This window comes from Dicentrarchus labrax, unplaced genomic scaffold, assembly GCF_905237075.1.
Source record: "Dicentrarchus labrax unplaced genomic scaffold, dlabrax2021, whole genome shotgun sequence".
Classification (NCBI taxonomy): domain Eukaryota; kingdom Metazoa; phylum Chordata; class Actinopteri; family Moronidae; genus Dicentrarchus; species Dicentrarchus labrax.
In genome coordinates, this window is record NW_026136720.1 from 10,720,634 (window position 1) to 10,733,871 (window position 13,238).

Genomic DNA, 13,238 nt, shown 5'->3' on the forward strand with positions numbered 1-13,238 from the left:
CCCTGGCCACTGTAACAACCAGGGGGTGTCACCAAGTTACCGTCCCACTGACAACCATGTCGGTGACCACGGGCTTCAGCTACCAGCTCCCTGGAATCACCACAGTAACGTATGTGTTTGTTTACAGCCCCGGCTCAGTGCAAAGAGACCCAAGCCCTCCTCATCACACCCCTCCAGCGCTGACGGGCCCCCGTGGGCCCAAACGCAAACTCTACAGTGCTGTCCCAGGACGTACCTTCATCGTGGTGAAGCCCTACACGCCACAGGGGGAGGGAGAGATCCAACTCAACCGTGGAGAGAGAGTCAAAGGTAGGTTATCTACTATTACTTGTTACTACATGTTTTATTCCCTCACTTAACCTACAACTGTGACTACTACTTCTTGTCTCTACTGCTGTATTCTGTGTTTCATTGCATGCCAGCTCTCTGTCTCTACTAGTGATGTTTAAGGTCTCATGTAAAGTTCGTGGCAACATGTGGCCTTCATGACTGTCAGAGCTGGGTGTGTTAAAAGAAGAAGAAGCAGCCATTCATATGCTCAGATACAAAGCTCACCATTACTTCACTGTGTTTTTTGGCTGCAAAGTTATGTAATCTCTCAACCTGGAAGTCATTTCAGTGTCCTTTGAGCTTGACATTGTGAATTATCATTACATTCACTTTGTAAATGTGCTGTTTTCTGCTTTACACAGAGGTGCCGTGGCTTCGCTTTTATGTGTTTGTGTGTGTGCTTTTGTTTCCATCCATGCTTCACTCAAGACTATGACTGTAATGACGTAGAAGGTAAACTCCATAATATTCTTCTCACCCGGTATGCCTCCCATACACTTCAGTGTGTCAACCCTACACCTACAGTGTAGCAATTAGTTCCTGGTCCTGTTTGAATCCACTTGAGATATGTGTACAATCTCAGTATAAATCTGTGATTACTTCAAGGAGAAGGCATGCAAATTCAAACAGGTCCCGTGTGCTTTTGGTGTCCTTCCTCCTCTCTGAGAGTGCTTCCCCCTGAACGTACAACTGCTTTTCTCCCTCCTCTTATCACCTGTCCACAGACACCCAGCTCCACATTGACCCCACACCCTACATCCTGCCACTTCACATACATCACCATGGATCAAACCCACATTAGCTTAATGGAACCAGTTCCCTCATGTCCTCAGAAAGGCTGGAGAGAGAGTCACCGCACTCATGCTGAGACCTCTCATGTTCCTTTCAGATCTACAGAGGCACAGGAAGTACAGATTAAGGGTCAGTTTGGAATTCCAATTTGGATTTTAAGAAAAACACACACACACACACACACACACACACACACACACACACACACACACACACACACACACACACACACACACACACACAAACACTTGTATCTCTCTCCCTCATTTTAAAAATCAGTTAGTAACAAACACAAGTCATATATACCCACTGAAAAGACCCCTTCTATCTGCCTGCTTACTTACTGCAGTGTTCCCACCCCTGCCTAGATGTTTTCTGTCTTCCCCCTTCTCTGACCTTAAAAACCTTTTCCAGCAGACCTCCTCCTGAATGCTTTAATGCCTCTTCTTTAAAGTATGGTGTCTGTTTTATGGAAACACTGCTGTCATTTACACTGGAATTACTAAAACAGATGATAAACAATTTAGATTGAACAATTCACACTCATGCTTTTGCTGAACAAAACTGATTGATACAGCATTGTCTGTAACTGTGATGCATACTGATGTTGACACAAATGTTATCGGGAATGTGATGACTCAACAGCCTCCATCTACTGAATGAATCTGCTGTCACTGTTTTTTCTGTCGGTGCAGCTGAATCCATAACCTTGCCACTAATGTGAACACACAGTGTTTTGCTGTTCTTTCATGTTGGCCATGCAGGAAACAAGCTTACAGTCTTATGGCTGCCAGCACCATGGTCCAGCCAAGTAAACCATCTGGCTCTGTTATGCATCACTGACCATCATAACCATTACTGTGTTGCATTCACTATGCCTCTGTAGTCCTGGGATGTAAACTGAGAAATACATCATTGATGTCAACTGGCTGTTGAATAGCTTAGATCATAGGCTGTTCAGGTTCTATGTAACAGGTTTGTTTAGTGCAGTAGTCTTAGCATGCAATCCCAGCAGGGAATGACCACCCCTCCTGGTGCACAGATAGGCTAAGCTTCTGCCACTTCCTTTAGGGATGGATGACCCTTGGTTTGATACATAATGCATTTCATCTAATCTGCATTCATAAATGGATGAGTTGCTAATAGTGATAGGGCTCATTTGCAATGGAGGACAAGAGGAGGTAAGGCAAGTGAAAGAGAGGGGCAATGATAGGAGGATTTATTTCTTTACTTTTTTCTGTCTGATCCTTGTGATTAAGGTGAGAAACATAAAAAACTACATCTTCAGGGATGTTGATTAGCCCCAAGTCAAGACAAGTTTCCATGTATGTGTGTGTAAATGTGCATGTATGTAAAGTAAATATCCACAGCATTGTTTGTACCTTGAAGTTAACTCTGATAGTGCTTCAGACTACAAACATTTTGATGATTCAGTTCAAATTACATAATTAGCCTCTTCACCCCCCCCATCCACCAAACACACACACTCATACACACAGTCACTCATACAGTCATCTTTGTCTTCCTGTTAATGTCCTCACACTGGCCGTATCAGAGGAGCATCTTTATGATGAGATTATGCTGGGTAAATCTCACTAAATGATTTGTATAGCTGGCAGATTGTGTGTTCGTGTTTATGTATGTGTAACGTGTGTTAGCATTAATGCTTACATATGTAAGCATTAGCATAACTGTCTATTAGCTCACCTGTTAGTAAGACAGATTGGTGGCCTGTTGAGGCAAGGAATATTATATGTCGTACAGAGAAAGATGTGTCCCACTGTGCAGTTTAATGGAGATCATTGATTTTGGCCTAATGGGAAACACACTGTAGTTCTCAGCAGTAGACTGTAGCACATTCCCGGTCAAGTGTGTTTATAGTGAAGGTTTTTTTTTTTTTTAAATATAAGACTCTTAAGAAGTGTATATTAACAATTGAACGATTTGATAATTTCTTTTCTACTTTTTTGTAGAGAAGGATGAGGATCTGGACTCTGATGGTAAATATAGTAGAGCAGTTTAGCTATACTTTCCATAGCATTTTGTTTAATGTAAAACCCACAGCTGAACTAACTGGTTCTAGATTGTCATGTCACTTAACTAGGACATGTGTTTTTCAGATGAAAGCCTTGATGTTGTGATTAGTAGTTGTTTATTCGATGCAAGATGTGAATCCTAATTTAAATGGGGAAAGTTTCATCATTTAATGAGAGCAAGCAGTTTAGCCAGCTTCATTCTGCAACTGAAGCGTGCTTTCAAATTCTAAACCCCATTTTTGGTCAACTTGAGGGGTCTTCCTCGATTATTTACTGCTTTCTTACACAGCATGACAATTTTATGGCATTGCACATTAACTAACTAAAATTCAAAACTACTGTTATGCCCTGTTAAAGTTCCCCATAAAAGTTAATGTGCACCAGAAATGGGCAGTATTTAATTCATGTTGTAGCTAGCACTATGAAAGTATACCACACCATATCAAGATTTTTGAGGGCAGCATTCTGCTCAGAGGTGACATTGAACCTCATTCATACATGTTTTTGCTGTTATGGTTATAATATGTTTTAAATGATTCATAAAAACGGAATACTCAGAATTACATAATGGCTGATAAACTAGATAATTTACCAACACATAACATAATACAAACACCAAAAACTGCTCTTTGTCTCTGGAGATCTGGAGATTAAAAAACGTACACATCCAACCCTCTGCGTTCTCCAAGGTTGACTTGCTGACTGAGTAGTGCTTGTTTTATGATTTTGTCTCTACTTCCATATACCAGTAACATTGCTACAGTAGTGTATGTTGTGGTAGGCTAGTAGTCAAATCTTAACTGTAGATGGCAAATATATATGTTTATGTTTGAGCATTGTGGTTTTAGTAATTTATTTGCCATATATAGTATTGAAATATATACATTATAACAAACACATTTTCACTACTCTTTGATCAGTTATGTGCTAATTCATGTGCATTATAGCTGACATGCCACATGATGAAGACAATGATGATTATTCCAGTGGGATTAATGATGACGATGAACATCAAGGTAAAATTAATATTTTTATTTTTTATTTTTAAAGAAGGATGACAGTGGTGGAAAGCTGCAAATCATTAGTAGACACAATTATTAACCATTCCCATTACCATCAAATGATGTGAATCTTCTGTTCTACTGTATATAGTGACCTCAATGAATCTTCAGGCTTATTTTCAAGGTCACAATTTTGATTTTGAGCCTATTGAGAAAAAAGAATCTGTGAGATTGATAATGTGTTTGTGGAAGGAAGAGTCTCAGAATGGCACGTAATTCCACATTTTCATCCTTCATTTTCACATAGACTAGCACCAATATATGCACATATAACCCCCAAGCAGTAGATGAGCCTAAAAGGGACAGTTCACCCCAAAATCTAAAATATATATTTTTCCTTTTACCTGTAGTGCTATTTATCCATCTGTATTGTTTTGGTGTGAGTTACTGAGTTTTGCAGATATCAACCATAAAGATGTCTCTCAAATATGATGGAACTCCGTCCGGCTTGGGAAAAAAATGCTTGAAAAACTCACTACCCACAATTATCCACAGACCTTGTTGTGAGCAGTGCAGGATCAATTTTATTTTTTCAACCAAACTACACCTGCCAACCATAGCTGAACGTTAGCTATCACAGTGGTGCTGGGTGAGTAAGGTAATTTTACAGCACAGCCGAGGAGCTAGCAATGCCACAGTATATCATGAGACTCCAATCAGTGAGATGAAAATTAAATTCTGATTGTTTAAACAATAGAGGGCGCTATCTACTTTTGACTTTACTTGTCCGACGTCCTATTTTACTTGCATCAGTAGCTGTATCAAGGCGCAAAGACATGGTGGCCGCAGGTGAAGACTTAAGGATGCACCATCCTGTTTAAAATCGGAGGTGTGGCAGCTGAGTAAGAAAATGAAAAAGGTAAGAACATAACAGAAAAGACATGGCAAGAGATATCAGGCCATTTTCCATAGTTGAGTTATATCTTCAGTTTCACTTACAAAGAATAGAAAAATATTATAATATATCCTACCCCAGAAATAATAAGGGATTCTTTAATTTGAAAATATCCTAAAAATATATATTTTCTCTGAGAAATCAAGGGATCTTTTTCAGTCATAATCTCATTTTGGAAAAAAATATCATGCGAAAGAAAGTAAACCCAGTACCGTGAATTGTATTATATCATGAGTTGAGTGTATTGTTATATTCCTACAGGACTCCATTAATGTTTACATCCTGCACTGGCAGGAGCATGAGCCTCTCATCCGTGAGTAGATGCTCATTTCCGTCTATATGGTGATAAAGTTGGCTGGTGTGTCGTAGAAAGCAAATAATCATAAGTCACAACAACGTCTGTCATCTGTTTTTTTTTCCCCCTTTGAAAAACACAACCCCGGGGCCATTGTGTTCCATCTTTTTCGAGAGAAGGCAGACATCTCTATAGTGGATATCTCAAAAATTCTGCGACACCCAATCTAGTTGGATAAAGAGCACTACACAGTAAGGTGAACTGTTCCTTTAAATGTGTGCTTAGTTTCAGTGACTCAATCAAATAGTCCCCATGAGCCATGTGTTTTATCTAACCAGTCTCTCCTCCATTTTGAAGAATTACTTGGGAAAAAGTCCCAGCCCTAAACTCAGTGATTGTCAGTCCATTGGTCTGCTGTCTGAGATCAATGTCTCTAGACAGCCTTCGTCTAGACAAACAGCCCCGCTGTCCGCCATTTAGCGGGGTCATCCACATCCAGCTCTCCAAGCAGGCTGTTAGTCTCAAGTAATGAGATCTGTTTGTCCTTCCTCACTCACTGACTGCCGCTGGACCACAAAACTAGCATGCACTTGGTATCATGGGGTGTTAGAGGGTGGGTGTCGGTGTGTGTGTGTGTGTATGTGTGTGTGTGCGCGCGCGAGTGCGTGCACTGATGTCGGTGATGGAGGTTCAAAGAAATGGATGCTTCCAAGACGATCAGATTATCAGATTATAATCAGCGTGTGTGTCTGTGTCTGTTTGTGTGTTTGATGATCCCTTTGGTATACTCCATTAACAGGTTGCCTGGGCCCATCCCCCTACCCTCTTGCATTCCCTCTCTATACTCATTCCACTGCTCACCCCTGTGTTTGTTTCTGCTCTTCCCCTTCATTGATGTAATCTGATCTCATCATCCGGATGGACATCTCTTGAAAGGCCACTTACTATCACCATGGTAACGAACAGGGACACATGCCACCGTAACCTGGTCAAGCTTTTTGCACACTTCTGGGCCAGTACACACAGCACACTTGCACATACAAACACATGGCAGGGGTAAAGGTACTACACAGGAGCACAAAAACATATTCAAAGGAACAGATGTGAGTATCAACATGCTGCCAGCCTCCCTCCGGGAGCATGGACTGAGTACTCAGGACATTCTTCTCCTCAACAAGGTGACACATTTAAGAGCATGCTTCCGTAACAATGTATTACATCTCTCACACACACACACACACACACACACACACACACACACACACACGCCACATACACCTTCTCCAAACGCCATTATAAATCTTGCAGACAGCCATGAAAATGAAACCAGCGCAAGTAACGTTGAGATTAGACATTCACAAACATGATTAATGGGGTTTGGCCGCACCCAGTGTGTGCAGAATATTAACACTGCAATGGGCAGTGGAGGATACCTGGACTAGTTACACACACACACACACACACCACACACATATTCTGGGTTTTAATAGATTATTCCAAGTCTAGCTTCACACAGCCTCAGAAAGCCTCAGTTATTACTGCTGTTATGATCTTTGAGAACGCACACGGTAGCTCAGCCATTTAGTAATGCTGGCACACTGATCCCCTGTCACAGAACTGCAAAAGCTTTTTGTCGAATCCATTGTTTGAAAGTATGCTTCTCCTCGTATACTTTATTATCTCCAACAACAGCTAGACACATGCATTGATGTGCATGTGTGTTTTCAACAAGGCCAAAAGCCAGTAGATTATACAAATGAAACTGTGTACAATGCATTATATTTGGACCACACAAGCTTGGTATTGTTAAGACTAAAATGCATATGCATTTGCCCGTTACCAAGCAACAGGTGCTTAGTGCATTACAGCTCTGATATGTCATTTTAAGACCGAAGTAAAAATGATGCCTTTAGTGAGTTTCAAAAAATCCGGTTGATTCTGAGAAAAATAAATCTTTTACCTGCATACTCTTTTTAGGAATATTCTTCCATTTTCTCTTATAATGTTCTGCTTGCAAATCAGGTTGAATGAGAACCTGTGTGCTAATCTTAAATTTAGGCTAAATATCATTGTTAGCTAGTTAGCAGTGAGCTTAGGTTGAATTAATTAGGCTTCCTCTATGTCTGGTAGTTGCATGAAGTGCACATCACACGTGTGTATGGGTGGATATTTCTGTACATGTGCAAGTATGAGAATCTCTCCATTGCTGTTTGTCATCAGGAAGTGTGTGTGCGTGTGGTGTGCACGTGTGTAAGTGTGCAAGTGTATGTCTGCCTGTGTGTTTGCCTTTGTGTGTGTTTGTCTTTGTGCAGCACAGTGTAAGTAATTGCCTCCCACAACTTAGATAAACAGCATCTTTCAAGTATTCAGCAACCAGCTGTCCTAATATCCGAGGCACATATGGAAGAAATGTCTCTCTCCTCGTCTTTCGCTGCCCTCGTTCTCTCTGTCTGTCTTTTCGTCTTTCTATCTCTCATATACCGATGCACTCATATCTGTACATACACACTATACATGTATTTTTTATCTATGAGTAGCAGATGTGCTTCACTGTACAGTGTGGCTTTTTTTTTTTGCAGTTCTGCAATAGTTTCTGTGTGTCCTCAATTCATTTACTAGCACCCCATTAACACAGTGTGATACCTCTTTTACATCACTTATACAACCTTTTAGCTCACAATAGTGTATTTAATGCACAGTACAGTACAGTATGACAACTCAAGTGTACTTTTTGTGTAAACCAGATTTCTACTGGTTAAGAGGTTGTAGCACAGAGTGGCCTCTTTAATGTGATTTTAATGATGGCACTATTAAGCCACAAAAATAATGGAGATTGATATCAGGTTTGACTGATTAACTTAGTAGGATTTACTTAATATAAGTTTTTAGTATGTCATGCAAGAAGTAGTACTGCTGATGTGGTTTCGATGATGATCACATCCTTTTATAAGTACAGTATCCTATCAGATAATTACTTTTTCAGATCTCAGAAAGTAATTTTTAAGATATATGGATTACAAAGGCAAGGGTGATGTTATCACTTGAGATAATAAAAGAATGACCAGAATATAGCGTCACTCAGTCCCTGTGATTACCAAGGTATTTTTTCAAATACTGGACAGGACAAGTGAATGTGCACTGCGTTCCTAAAATAACTTTCCTTGAGGCTAAAATAATGATCAAACCCTTTTTACACACATTCTGACGTTTGTGAGCTGTTTCCCAAAAGCATACTTACTGATTACAAGTTCTTAGCATCAACATACTGCATCCCATAAGGCACATTTTTCACTCTTCTTGGATATGAACCATAGATGTGAAAAGTAAAAAAAATAATGTATTAGACTTAAAAAGCACAAACATATTTCTTTCTGTTGATATGTTCTCATGCCTCTCGCCAAACTCCACAAGGAAAGCCTGAGAGACCACAAAGATGTTTGATAGTGTAAGGGTTTAGAGTGTGTGTCCCATGTTCCCCAGGAGAAATTATAACGTTATCACAATATAGACCTGAGGCCAGTCCGTTTATTAACAGATTTCACTCGTTGGTCATTCATAATGTTCCAAGCTGTGTGTATTATTGATATTGGACAGGGTCACAGGCCTAAGGCAAGGACGTAGATGTCACAGCTAACTTTCTAGCTGTCCAATCAGAGTAGCAGCAGGGTGCAAAGTCCCGCCCACACACCTACCTGCTCCCTGCTGAACACACCACCTGTCCTCCTATTACACTCTCATCCTCTTTGTTGTTTTCATTTTTTGTGTTCCAAACATGTCCATACGGTGCACCCTAGTTCACAGGAGCATCCAACACTAACCCCCGTCATTTCAATTAAAACCCATGCTTGCCTAAAATACATGTGATTTATTGAGATGGAGCCTCACACAAAATGCTAACTAGAAACAGCAGAAGCAGCAGTTGCAGAGTTAATGAACATTGTATATGAATAAACATGAACATGAAAACTGCTGCATAAATAGGAGCTATTGACTTGACACAGATACATATTCAACAGAAATGCTGATATGTGTTAGATTTACAATTGCTCTATTATTATGTACAATGTGACGCATACTGTTTGCGTTGGGCACCAAGAGGGCAGGGCTGAACTGACTGAGTGACTCCAGGTGGTTGACGGTCTGTTCTGCACAGTGACAACCTACTTTCCAGTTATGGGTGTGAAAATGTGCATGTAAAGGTCATGTCTTTATGCGGTAATGTCAGGTAGAGCAGCTTTTGACAAATTTCGAAAAACCTAGTGTTTTGACCTCTTCTTGTCGAGGTCTCTCCCCAAATGCATGCTGAATCTCCCTGAAATTAAAAACAATCAAACAAGAATGGTCTCAGTTTCCTTCGAGATTATTCCTTTTTATTAATGTTCTCAGCCCTCCCATGCAGCCACATGCAATATCAGTCAACAACAGGCGTTTTGTCATGTAATTATATGTAACAGAGGCTGGAACGTGGGCACTGGTCAGCTCATTACAGCGTGTTCATTTATCACGGCATAAACACCATAATTTATGTGACACCCTGACGGGTCAATCAAATGATCAGGTGTGTGATTAACGACTCAACAACAAACAATCTATCACTGATCTATTAACAATCAACAGACAGTCAATGGTTGGTCCACAGCTAATCACTCACTAGCATACTCTGATGAAGGACTATTTCATTGTTTCTTGCTGATAAGTGTACCACGTGATTCCATGATTTTGTCATATCGGTGCATGTCTATATGTATGCATACATATTGATGATAATGATATAATAATGATAATTCCCTATTGTATTATAGTCTGCACCTGTTTCAGAGTCAGGCTTTTATGTTATACAAGACAGAAAATAGCTAAGACAGAGGGTAACTATTAGGTAGCTTGTTCTATTTTTGTCTTAACCTGAGGGTTGACACAGAAGGAGAGAAAGAATGAGAAATGGAATAAAAAGCAAGTGAGAATAAAAGAAGAGGAATGTCATGTAGCTCCCTTGAAGCCTGGGAGGGAGGAGATGAGAAGAGAAGAGGGATCCCTCCGAGTCAGCCTTGGAGTTTTCCTCCCTCCTCTCTTCCTCCTCCTCCTCCCACTATAATTTACAACACTTCCGCCCTCCTCGCTTTTCCTTTTTTTATTTGGCCTCCTTCCTCTGCTCCACTCCTCCCTCTAACTTTGCTGTCATTCAAAAAAAAGGGCATTATTTCATTGTTTCCGTATTTTGTTATTTTTTCTCTATTTCTTTCACAATCTCTTTCTTTCCCCCACCCCTCCGACTTTCTGTCTCAGTTGAATACTGATGAGCCAGAGACTGCCCCACTCCCTCGCCCTCTTCTAAGCAAAAGAAATCCTGTGAGGATGAACAGGCTGCAAACCACAGCACACATTTGACTCAGAGCAGTGTGACTATCCCTCTCCTTTCTTATTTATTGGCTCTCTACTTCATTTAGTCTTGGGTGTACTCTGGGGTCCACTTTCCCTTTTCCACTTCACCTTCTTAATTGCCAGCCACCTCCTCTTCTCCTATTCCATGTCCACTTCCATCCCTATACTTAATTTACTTTCATACGAACTCTAACCTTACGTATTCATCTCTTCTTTTTTGGTTTTTATAACCTGTTTTGCCAGCTATTACTATGGCTCCATGTGTCTCTCTGTTCTCCCTCCAAAGGATTAGCATGTATCCCCCTACTCATTTGTTACAGGTCATAATGACCATCCCTGTTGCACAACTGTTCATCATCATTCCCCTTTGTCTTCCTTGTTTCTTGTTTCTGTGTGTGTGTGTGTGTGTGTGTGTGTGTGTGTGTGTGTGTGTGGGCGTGTGTAGGCGTGTGTGTGTGTGTAGGCATGTGTCTCTGGTTGTGTCCCCCTTGTTTCATAAAGATGCAACTCTGCTCTCTCTCTATTACACTGAATTGAACTGAGGTTTAATAAAGAGTGCAGGGATCCAAATCTAATAACGGCTCCACTCTGGTTATTGGAATGCTCGCCACACTTACCTTTGCACACTTTGTGTCACACACACACACACACACACACACACACACACACACACACACACACACACACACGTAGACTGAGGTATATACTTACTCTTTATTCAGAAAAACCTTACTTAGCACTCTCTTTCAAATTATATTACACTTACTGTACATCACATGTGAACACATACAGTAGTGCTGTAAATTGATTTCAGTTAACCATCATGACAGTGTTTTTTAATAGAGAATAGTGGGAAACTGTAGGTTAAACATACTTTAGGGTTGAGAATGTTGTATGTCTGACGTCTCACATCCTAATACCAGTCAACATTAGTGGTCAAAAAGAGTGTTACTCATTACTCTGAAGAGACACAGAGTAAAATGAGAAGTAGAGCACTAGGCATGAAGTGAACAGCAGGGAGCAGCAATAGAATTGTGCAAACATTACATTGCCTGTGTTTGGTCAGAGAGCTTCTGGTTTCATATATGTTGGTGTAACCGGATGCTATCAACGGCAGTCCAAGCTACCAGGTGTATCTACCAGGTACATTTACTTATTGCTGTCATCTCTTCAGTCTGTCCCTATGCTAATATGTCTATGTGTAACCGTGGCATTTGGCTAATCTAGTCTTTCACTATAAATTAGATTATTTTGGATATATAACCGCAATAATTCATGTATGCCTGAAGACCACAGTTAAAATGTGGAAACTGGAAAAACGAAAAGCTTTTTGTTAAATAGTTAAATGTAAACCATTATAAACCAATAATATGCAGCAGCTAGAGGGACAAATTAAAGATCCAGGTTGTGTTAACACCACATTGATACCACGAAGCATCTACTTTCTAGTTAGGAATTAAAATGTTGTACAAATATATCACCCCAATATATCATTCTCCTTTTCTATTCTATTGCTACATCACAATATTTCCCTTTGGTATGTGAATAGTGAGATGCACAGTTTTCCTGTATTTCTTACAGCATATGTGCAGAAACAGTAGCATTTTATGGAAGCCAAGCTGTATTTTGGCTTTGGCAAGTCTTCCATGGCATCCTTGTCTAAATCAGTGTGAGTGCATCAGTGGCAAAAAGCCATCAGCCTCTCTCAGCACAGCTGCAGCCTTTATTGTCTGTTTCTTTAGGCAAAAACAGGAGTTTGAAACACCCGCTGTTACCTGTAAAAAATATGTTTTAGTGTGTGTTTTGAAAATTCTCCTTTCCCCAGCAGCTGTCACTCTTCTTTCATTCATGACAGTTGCTCTCACTGAGTGCATTCATGTGTCTGTCTGTGTTTGGTTGCTTGGTATACAGGGAAACAAAGATGACGAGAGAAGGAGAAAGAAAATAAATGACTCAGCTCAAAGCAATAGAGCGAAGCAAAGCAAGAATTAAAATGAGCTCAATCGGTCGTCACATACACACACATACAGAAAAACAGACAGACACACACACTTGAGCAGGGATGCATTGAAGCTTGCAGGCAGGGTGTGTGAAGAGTATAAATAGCTCTGCATCCTCACTGATGCTATTTTTAAACCAGGAGCCGTGACTGACTAAACCAAGGGCAAAACTCAGAAGTAACACGCCACACACACACACACACACACACACACACACACACACACACACACACACACACACACACACACACACAGAGAGAAAGAGAGAGAACAATACTGTACCAGACTTTCCACCAGACAGCAGACTTCTTGGACAGTCATGAATAACTATGCGTCTGTTGAAACATAGTTCTTTCCTTTTGTCAGCTTGTGTCTGTCTTTAGCTGGCTCTCATCTCTCTGTGTCATTGCTGAATGCAAGCCCCTCTCTGTCACATTCTTTCCCTTTGTT

General features: G+C 40.5%; 1 protein-coding gene across 15 annotated transcripts in view; it reads left to right on the forward strand.

The window, feature by feature from the left end:
- The window catches only part of shank3a (SH3 and multiple ankyrin repeat domains 3a), a 195,524-nt gene that overhangs the window by 129,513 nt on the left and 52,773 nt on the right, over positions 1–13,238 (forward strand). For 12 of the 15 annotated variants that reach the window (XR_007881177.1, XR_007881179.1, XR_007881178.1 and 9 more), the window contains 5 exons: positions 128–309; positions 760–783; positions 2,678–2,707; positions 3,096–3,122; positions 4,106–4,174. Coding sequence is in view for 11 of the 15 variants with exons in the window: in XM_051381372.1 (XP_051237332.1) it covers positions 128–309; positions 760–783; positions 2,678–2,707; positions 3,096–3,122; positions 4,106–4,174 (332 nt within the window). In the remaining 4 variants the exon portion in view is untranslated. The remainder of the gene's footprint in view (positions 1–127; positions 310–759; positions 784–2,677; positions 2,708–3,095; positions 3,123–4,105; positions 4,175–13,238) is intronic. The other 3 variants (XM_051381376.1, XM_051381377.1, XM_051381375.1) reach the window with 2 other exon arrangements.